General features: G+C 39.6%; 2 protein-coding genes across 13 annotated transcripts in view; both read right to left on the bottom strand.

Annotated features, from left to right (window-relative positions):
- Window positions 1–1,630: 1,630 nt before the first annotated feature.
- On the bottom strand, window positions 1,631–3,675 carry LOC128013369 (uracil nucleotide/cysteinyl leukotriene receptor). Its single transcript, XM_052596306.1, has 2 exons — window positions 3,344–3,675; window positions 1,631–2,890 (listed from the first exon to the last, which is right to left on the bottom strand). Exons 1-2 carry the CDS (start codon window positions 3,376–3,378, stop codon window positions 1,936–1,938), a joined length of 990 nt encoding a protein of 329 aa, XP_052452266.1. The 5' UTR covers window positions 3,379–3,675; the 3' UTR covers window positions 1,631–1,935.
- A 541-nt stretch (window positions 3,676–4,216) lies between these two features.
- The window catches only part of si:ch211-285f17.1 (sickle tail protein homolog), a 131,385-nt gene continuing 125,996 nt past the window's right edge, over window positions 4,217–9,605 (bottom strand). For 8 of the 12 annotated variants that reach the window (XM_052595700.1, XM_052595697.1, XM_052595699.1 and 5 more), the window contains 4 exons: window positions 9,473–9,547; window positions 7,554–9,191; window positions 6,888–7,025; window positions 4,217–5,916 (listed from right to left, as the gene is read on the bottom strand). In XM_052595700.1, coding sequence (XP_052451660.1) covers window positions 5,425–5,916; window positions 6,888–7,025; window positions 7,554–9,191; window positions 9,473–9,547 — 2,343 coding nt within the window. In that variant the 3' untranslated portion in view covers window positions 4,217–5,424. The remainder of the gene's footprint in view (window positions 5,917–6,887; window positions 7,026–7,553; window positions 9,192–9,472; window positions 9,548–9,605) is intronic. The other 4 variants (XM_052595708.1, XM_052595707.1, XM_052595706.1 and 1 more) reach the window with 1 other exon arrangement.

Genomic DNA, 9,605 nt, shown 5'->3' with positions numbered 1-9,605 from the left:
TATGTCCTGACAGTAGAGACAGATCATCTGTGAAAAAAATCAAGCTCCTCTGGCTCCTCCCAGTGGTCCTATTGCCATTTGCCGAAACTCCATCGCTCCCGGTAAAAAATAACCAATCAGAGCTGCGGTCCGTAACTTTGTTTGTGTTCAAAATGTAGAAAAATGTATATAATAAGCGAGTACACCATGAATCCATTTTCTAAGTGTTTATATTCTGAATATTTTAGATTGCTTCAGGGGGTACCGCGGCGGAGTAACCCAGTACCATTGTGATTCTTCATAGACATAAACAGAGAGAAGTAGTTCCGGCTACGATGTTCTTCCGCAAGACGCAAGCAGTTCTGTTTATTAACCGCTAGAGCGTCAAAAGTTCCCTACCGCAGCTTTAACTTTCTAAAGTGTCAAATTGAGTAGAAAGGACACGTCCAGGGGTGCGTAAAATAACTGGATCCCGCGCTCACTCACCGTTCTCTCAATCCTCGGCTCGTCGTTCACTACACCAGTGTGCTTGCAGCAGCAGTAGCCTACACTTGCAGTGCTTATTTTCATACCACCAAAGGCGCTAAACTTAATTATACATTCAGACACTCATATGAGCAGCTTTAAATGTCAGATTAATCATTTATAGAACAAATGTTATTTTGAAACATTAAATATTTACAGAGATTCGAACCTCGTGATCCTTAGCTGGCTAAGGGCATGGCCTGTGTGATTTCCATCTAAGGTCGGTGATTAACATTAACCTTAGCTACTTGATGTTTTAAGTCGAAATACCCTGCCTATCATAACCATAGACAGTAAAAGAAATGGACACAGCGACCCCATTGGAACTCAATTGAGACAAATGAAGCCCAGTTTTAGCGTTTTTTAGCACTTCCGTTTCTGACGCGCAGACTCAAACGAAGCTTGACGACGTCAGCAACCTGTCTGCCAGATGTAAATCTTCTAGTAGCTGTGTGTGCAAACTGCCATCGTTAATCTTGCAGAGACGGCGAGCTTGAGCGGGGAGTTCTTTGTCGTGAGTGAGCAGGAGAAAGTATTCTGATTAATTATTTTGTATAGTATTTTAAAATGTAACGCCAGTACGCCATATTAAGTTAATTGCCTGCGAGCTTCTCCTCCTGTCTGTACAGTAATGCGACAGAGAGCCGAGTGGTTATGACGCAATCGTTAGCCTATTTTTTACAAAAACTGTTTATACGGGGCCATAATGTAACATAGAAGGTAATGGAGCCCTTTATACATTGTCGTGTATTTTTAGAAATAAATAATGGACAAACAGAGTCTTTAAACGCCTCAGATGTAAAGTTATTCGCTGTCAAAGTGACGCCAAAATGAATGGGAGTCAATGGGAATGCTAACGCAAGTGAAGTTCTGCTAAAAGATGGCAGCCCCCACCCGACTTCAACTTCCGGTCGAGTTCCTTGCCCCTTGATCATAACATTGTGACCAAAAAGTGATAAGGAGTTTCTTAAGCAAGTCAGTTTGTTGGCCATGGGATGCCTGTGTAATTTATTATATAAATAGCAGTTTATACCTTTATAAGTTCTGTGGTTAACATTAGGCTAACCTTAATTGAATAAATCGCTTATATTTAAAAGTTCTGGTGTGTATAGGACCTTAAAAGATATTAGATTTTGAAAGAATATTTTATTTGTTCATATTCTGAACAACTGTCAGTATTTACAAAAAAAAAATATATATATATATATATATATTTGGTAAATTTCGACAGAATAAAAAAAGTAAAATAAACACAGACACTAGTCAATAGAAGAAATCAAATTGCACATCATGGTTCCTGCTGAATGAATCCGTGTGAATTCAGCTATACCCCACTTCTGCTTTCACACTAAACCTTATAATACAGATACTAAGTTTCAGTATGTCTGGTAGTTTATAAGCTGAGATGTCGTCGTTGAATTTCTTGTCTGATCATGTGGTGGATTGCTCATCTTTGTGATTTCTACCACAAAGCTGCAGCAGGGTCTCTCTGTAATTTCTAGCCAAAAAGAAGTACATGACAGGATCCAATACACCACTTACACATGTTAAAGCCGAGGTGATGCGATTTCCTAAATGCAACATTTGTCTTTCAGATTCTGACCTTGACATGTTGTCGTGCTGTAGGATAAATACAAATCTGTGGATATGATAGGGCACGAATGCAATCAAGAAGTTAACCACGGTTAGTACGATCATTCTCATTGCCTTACGCTGAGAATGCGTTCTTTCTTTAAAAGTCATCTGTTTTACTTTGGCAAATATGAGAATATAAGAAATGCTCAGGATGACCAGAGGTATCACAAATGCAATAGCAGTGGACACCAACGCAGCGGTGGGATTGGAGGACTTCTCTATGTACAGCTTCTCACACACTGTCACATTCTGTATTCGTCTAGTCACTTCTTTTTTAGAGAACAGGATGGGCAACATGGAAATAGTCACCATGACCCACAGCACTGCGGAGACCACTTTGGCATTCCTGGTATTTCTCAGATTTTGTGTTTTGTGTGGCACAACACAAGCCAACAGACGGTCTACACTGATACAAGCCATGAAGTACATGCTGCAATAGAGGTTGACGAAGAACAGGAAACCAGCCACGCGACAGACCCCTTCACCAAGAGGCCAGTGACTGTCTGAAATGTGGTAGATCACTCGCATGGGGAGCACCAAGATGTAAGACATGTCCGCTGTAGCCAGGTGCTTCAGAAACTCTTTGGAAGGGGTGTTGTTGGTGTTGCGGTGGCAGAACACCCAAAGTGCCAAAGCATTACTCGGGACTGAGAAGATGAAGATGACAATGTAGAAGCTTGTGAGCAGGATGTTCTCCAAGTGAGAGCTGAGGTAAATCCCCTCCATCGAGTGATTCGAGCGCAGATCTTTACTATGAGACAGAATAAGTATCAGATATTATATCTAGCTTATCTCTGATAATGTGTAAATGAGGTTTGGAAATGACTGTATTCTGTGTTATTGTTATGTAACAGTAGAGTCAGCGGAGCTATGCATTCACAGAATGAAGTGTGAACATTTTACAAAAATGTTTAGCTAATCCTAATTGTAGTTTTACATTCTTTAGTAGCTACCATCTGCGTACAGTTCTGCACACTAGGCATTTGGTAAAGTATATATTTCAGAAATATATTAGCATTAACAACTTTTAAGTCAAACAACATTCAGTTTACCAAGGTAAATAGTAAAATTACTGTAAAAGAATTAATCAAATAAAAGCAACATTTTAAAAGTCACCAAGAAAACATTTTCCTTTTTTAAAAAAAAGTTCAACAATATTAATATCATTATTAATTAGTATTGCTCTTATTACTTGGGTACTTACAAGTAGCTTATAGTCTTCCCCAGCAGCCAGCACATTGACTTGATAATAAATGCCTCCTTTGGCTATAGACCAAATTAATTTTGTGTTTGCGCATCAGTTTCCTCTTTTAGTCATATGCTTTGACTACACTGCACGTAGGTGGTATCACACAAAATGAATCACCCCTGCTACAACACACACCTCCCTCTACTGGTCTCTTTACTTACTGTACATGAAACTATACATGCGATGATCTCATCTTCATAACAATTCTCATTGTGAGACACTAGTGATGTCCTGTGGATGCAGATGTCTTGAAATCATTCAAAGCGTGGGCCTGTACACTTACTAGTCATTGTTGACCTTTGTACCGTCAGAAATTGTAATCATCTTTCTCCGTGCTCCAGTAATTGATCTAATTTTGGTCAGTGTGCTTTCCAGGGGTTTTTGATGAAGTGCCTTGGCTATTTTTATAAAACACTGTTCTACTAGCATGGTATAGCCACAACTAAAATGATTTAAATTTTTTAATAATTAAGTTTACATTATATATTTGTTTAATGTTCTTTAACTTTGATATCCACTGTATATGTATTTGGTATTATTACTATATATTTTTTTTGGATAATATTAATGTCACTGAAACTATACATGAACACAAATGGAAGCGTGAAACACAAATGGAAGCAATAAAAATGTTTTAAACAAACCAAATAAAAACGAATTAAATCATTTACTATTCCTAAATGTACATACATTTCATACATTCAGTAAAGGCATTTTTGACCAGTAGGGAGTTCACAACATGTGTACTGAATGACATTACCATGCAGGTGTAATTGTGTAAGTGTAGGAAAATTATATAGGATAAAAAAAACCACAAGTCAGCTGAAGTATTTGCCAAAATGTTTAATAGAAGGACTTGCAGTGTTGCAGTGGGGAAACCATAGCCGAGAGGCCATGTGAACAACAAGCATGCAGAACTTTACTACTTTAATACCTACACATTTTTTTTGCACAGATTGCTTCTGCAATTAAAGCTATACAAAACCCAAGAAAACATATTTATTTACAAAATCTGTCTGTGCAAGCATGATTTTTTTTCTATAACATTCTCTCTTTCTACAATTTTGTATAGGCATGCATAGAAATAAACTTTGGTACAATATGTTAACAAAACTAAAGACAGTCTCTGAAATAGAGATGTTACAGTATGTACATGTGAAGTAGAGAGCAATCGTATCAATCACTACAATTTTAGTTTACATTTAGACATCAATACTCATTCATTTAAGAGCCATAAACTGCATGAGTAAATCAAGGAACTGTGATACAGCTAGGTTAAGCCAGATATAACCTATCCTAAATATACAAAGTGTCTAACACAGTATGTATAGTCAGCTGTAAAGATGTGAAATACAAACTTTGGTAAATAGGCAAAACTACTGAAAAGACAGACAACAGTTCTTTGCAAAACTCTTGTTGATTTATAATGATAAATCTTAAAGACATTGGCAGTGCATGAGAGAAAAGAAAAAAAAAAACAGACACAACGTTTGTCAAATTGTATTAATGGTTAATATACTTACAGTACTTTTTCAATTATTATGGCTACAACCAACGTCTGTCAACTTAAAAAAAAACAAAAAAAACATATACAATCATTTAGAGGGTACTAATAACCAAAAAATTGTTTACATACTTTAACTACTGACTTGAATACTTTTCAGTCTCTCAACTTGTATGAAAAATAAATATTCTTTTCAAATGAAGAGCTCTGTAAAATCCTTGATCAAGAGCCTGCTCTCTGCAATTACATCATTTTCTTTTGTTTTTAAAATAAAACAGTTTATCTTTTTATACGTTTAAGATTTGCAGAGATTCAAGTGTAAAACACTGATTGATGGATGATGGCCTTTCACTTTAACAGATAAAATAATAACATGCAATAACCAAAGTCAAGCCAAAACAAAGTTCACTCTGATAGAACAGCATTATCGGTTTAAACAAATAAAATCTTAACTTAAAAATGAATCAGTAAAATAGTAAAATCGGGAGTGACTCCACCTCATTAAGAGATACATGAATGGTTGCGAAGCATTCTATGCAGCATCCTTAGCGAGAGTTACCGTGGGAATAGCTGATTTACCGGCATTTCCGTTGTGTGGCCGACTGTAGCTGGTGAAGCTGGGTGTGTGAATGGTACGGATACTCTTCGCACTCTGACTCAACATAGTCGGGGACAAAGGGGAGTGGGAACAGGTAGAGGAAGAAGAGGAGGAAGGTCGACCGTTTTGTGTCTGCGTGGGAATAGAGAGGCCTTTAGTGCTGTGAGTGGGAGGGGCAAGTTTTAAAGAACCATTAGAAAGGGAGGGGATATGAGAGGAGGGGGTGGAACTGGATCGAGGAGGAGGGATTGAAGATTTGCTAGTGGGAACGGAGGAAGACAAAGGAGAAGAATGAACAATATTAGTAGAATCAGACTGGGACAAGCCTTTTCCCGTACTAGAGGAAAAAGCAGGAATTTTAGAAGCAGGCACGGTAGGAGAAGATGATTTGGGATCTCCTCCAGATCTCTTAGCACTTCCATTAGCCTGCAAACAAAGATGCCAAAACACACTGATTGTCAACATAGAGAACTGATGATTAATGTACGCAAAATTTCTAAGCATGTTTCAAATCATACTACTGGGATCTACAGCTAATCATGATAGATTATCAAGGACACAGAAACTACATATATAGGTGGAAATAATAAGGCACACACACACAAACAAAACTATCTGTCTTGAGTGTGAGAATATAGAAAAAATTACTTTAAATAGATTGTAAGAAGGAAAGAAGAGTGAAGGTGAGAGACGGTAGGATTATAAGTTTTAGAGTGAGTATTGCGCAGAGTGAGTGCAACCAACCAGTATTCATAACCAAAGGAGTCTCCAGGAGGAACAGAGGAGGTACAATTTGGAAAGGCATCCACAGGAAAATGGGGATTTAAGTGGTTTTGTGGACCCTGGGCATTGAGGTCAGGGTTTGGAGATTCCTCCGAGAGGTATACAGGGAAAGGGTCCAAAAATGGGTTAAACAGAGAAGCATCCTGAAGTTGAAGTGTCACAGCCATTGGAGTGTGTAGGGGTTAGATGTCAGTGGTATTTTAGTTAAAGAGACCCTAGTCTAAGCATCCAATAATGTAAGTAAGCAGTGGTTGTGGTGTTTATATTTCTTTCTTTCACTTTTGTAAATTAGTTGGTCTTTAACAGCACCAAAGCCACAAGCAAAGCAAACATGCAGAAGCATTTGATGGTATTATGACATAACAGTCAGTCGCCTTCGGTCACAGCCATTCAAAAAACATGTAGCAGGAAAAAACGTCAACAGTTCAAAGATAGCTTTCGGCACTATGCCTTTAACCTAAGAACAGTTTGTTCGGTCTCATCAGGTTTTTTGTTAGTTCTTTTTCACCTCTCAATACAAGCCCTGCAAGAACTGAGTTTCCTCTCGAGCATTCAGTCTATGCCAAGGTGTGTGTGTCTTTCTAACTGGACAAGTGGTCCTATGATAAGACTACCTGGCGGAACTGCCTCTGAGAGTCCTGTAGCTTTTGCGGTTTTGTTGCCCTCTCTTTCTCTGAGGTGCCCGGTTGCTGCCGCACCTTGGCAGAAACAGGCACCGGCATCCGACTAGTAGGCGAGACCACGCTGGCATTCTGCAAAAAGGATTTAAATCAAACAGAAGAGAAAAGGAATAAAAAGAAAGGATCAAAAAGAGAGCCATATTTGAGGTGGTTTGTAAGCTAAATCACATCTGTTTGGTATCACCATGACACTGTAGAGTTTGTATACCAGAAAGAGAAATAAGGAAGCATGCAAACCAGCCCAGAACACCAACAAATTTCTTTAAGTACTGCCTTAGAACCCACAAAAAGGATCCAGAAACAGTGTGAGACTTTGGTTCTAAGTCGGTGAAAGTTGTTGGCTGCCTTAACCCAAGATTAGAGCACCATCAGTGAACACACAAAGGTCTATCTATGATACACCACTCCAGAAATAAACACACCATATTTATTAAAATATGTGGAGGTGTTAAAAAGTTCAGATCCCAGAGTTTTGGTAGCCTCCACTTCAGGAAAGGCTTGGGATCTTCAGAAGTCACTGGATAGGTTGGAACTGTTGTGAGCAAGAGTAGAGGGACAGACCCATAGTCTTTGCTAAGGTAGTAGGAGCTAGAGAGAGACCTGCTGGGTGGGAACTGGTGTGACTGAGACCCCAGTAGTTGGTATGACGGCAGGCCGAGGAAGGAGCTGTGGTTTTGTCTTCTTTCGTAGACCAGGACCTTTACTGGCTAAAGTCGACCTGGGGACCAATGTTTTGGGAGAAAGTCCCTTCTCTGAGTGCCCTGGACTCTCTTCAGTCTTGTTGTCCTGAGTTCCAGGGTTCACCAAATTTTCAGGCTCTTCCGTAGACTTCGGTCTCATTTCGCAAATGGTGTTCTCTAGCTGCTTTATGGTTTGCTCTAGACTGTCGAGGGTTTTGTAGGTATTCTTACGAATTTGGTCAGTTCGCCCATTAGGCTCCTGCTGATTTGATTTTAACGACTCTGTTTTGGAGCAAGCAATTTCAAACCTCTTGGTCTCTTTGTGTTGTTTGACAGTCCCATCTGACTCTTCCTCATCCTCATACACGACAACCTGCAAAGTCTTTTTGTCTGTTTTACTTCCAGCTCGAATGGCTTGCGATAATGCTGCTAGCTGTTTCTTGGGGAACTTAAATTTGAACTTCTTCTTTCCATCTTGTTTTGCATCACCAGTAACATCTACTAATGCCCCTCCCTCTGATAAAGACGAGGATGAGGAACAGTTCCTGACTTGACTATCTGTGATATCTGCAGGAGAATTTGAACCAGTACTTTTTCCAGAATCCCTACCTACTCCTTTCTGCTTGACCTGCACTCCCTTAGTCCATTCTTCTTCCTCAGTTTCCTCACTCTCCTCATCTATTCTTTCTTTTGCAAGCATCCGCTCTAGCTCCTCCTCACATTCAAAGATAGTAGAGAGACGTTTATAAGCTGAGCGGATATCAATGGGCTCATCAAAGATGATGATGACTGGCTTTTTACTGGCGTTGTCTGCACCAGTGGGACCATTGGTACTGGCATCACCTCCTGATGCCATGCCACTTCCAGAAGCACTTGGTCGTTTGCTGCCAAAAGTTACTGTCTGCACACTACCTTTCTTGGCCTTGACTAGCTGATGGTATTCTCCAGTGGAAAGGGCTTGTACCTTGGTGTTAGTGATCATAAAGGCAAAGTTATCAGGAGGAGGCGGAGGTGGCTCCTCTCCTGACAGATCGGGACTGAGAGAGGCCTCATTATTTTCCTCTATTTCCTCAAATTTATTTTCTTTCACCTTGGATGAACCAAATATAAGTTTATGATTTGCTAAATCTGTCCCAACAGGGATTGCTTTAGGAAGAATTGGTGCAGTGTTTTCAAAAGAGACTGGTGAGCAAATTGCTGTTGGAGACTCTACCCTCTCCTCTGTGCTAACCTGCACGTGAGCAGCCTTAACCACATGAACTTTCCCTTTGGTTGGGCTAGCTGGAACTCCTTCCAATGGAGAGGGTGGATTTGACTTCAACGAGGCTGAACGAGACAGCTGATTTTGTTGTAGAGTGGTAGAAGAGCCGGCTGGGCCCCTACATTTGAGGGGGCCAAATTTGTTAGTGGATACCTGCAGCTGGCTTTGGCATTGGTCAGAAGCATTGACATGTGACACCTGTGATGGGGGAGACTGTGATGTGTCTCTATGTTCTGTTGATTCCTCTGAGGCTGATGGAGTTCCTTTGGAGATCTGAGCTGTGACATAGTAGATGACCTTAAAAGGTCAAAGGTCAAAGAAGAAAAAAAGAAATTTCAATTAGGTTTAGTTTCATGAGCCAACTATAAATTTGTTAGTTATCCTACCTGGTATTAATCATATTCTACAACTGACTTGGCCGTTACTGAGTCTTTATGGGGATTCACAGAACACTATAACATAACTATTTTAGTGATGGGGTTTTTACTATTAAATGACCAGTCATCACTAAGACTCAAACTATTATATGGGTTTATAATAAGTTTATAATAACTGTGATAATAAACACTGCAGCTCACCCCAGGACTCTGACGAATAGTATTGTTGGCATTCTCATCTGTGTCAGGGTTCTTGTCGTCTTGGTTTTCAGTATTCTGTGGTTTGTGGGGAAAAACATCACTTCACAAAGAAACAATCGCAGTCTATAAGCTA

Source organism: Carassius gibelio, chromosome B24 (genome assembly GCF_023724105.1).
Source record: "Carassius gibelio isolate Cgi1373 ecotype wild population from Czech Republic chromosome B24, carGib1.2-hapl.c, whole genome shotgun sequence".
NCBI classification, from domain to species: Eukaryota; Metazoa; Chordata; class Actinopteri; order Cypriniformes; family Cyprinidae; genus Carassius; species Carassius gibelio.
Note: the sequence above shows the minus strand (reverse complement) of the source record. Positions and strands in the feature narration are given on the sequence as shown.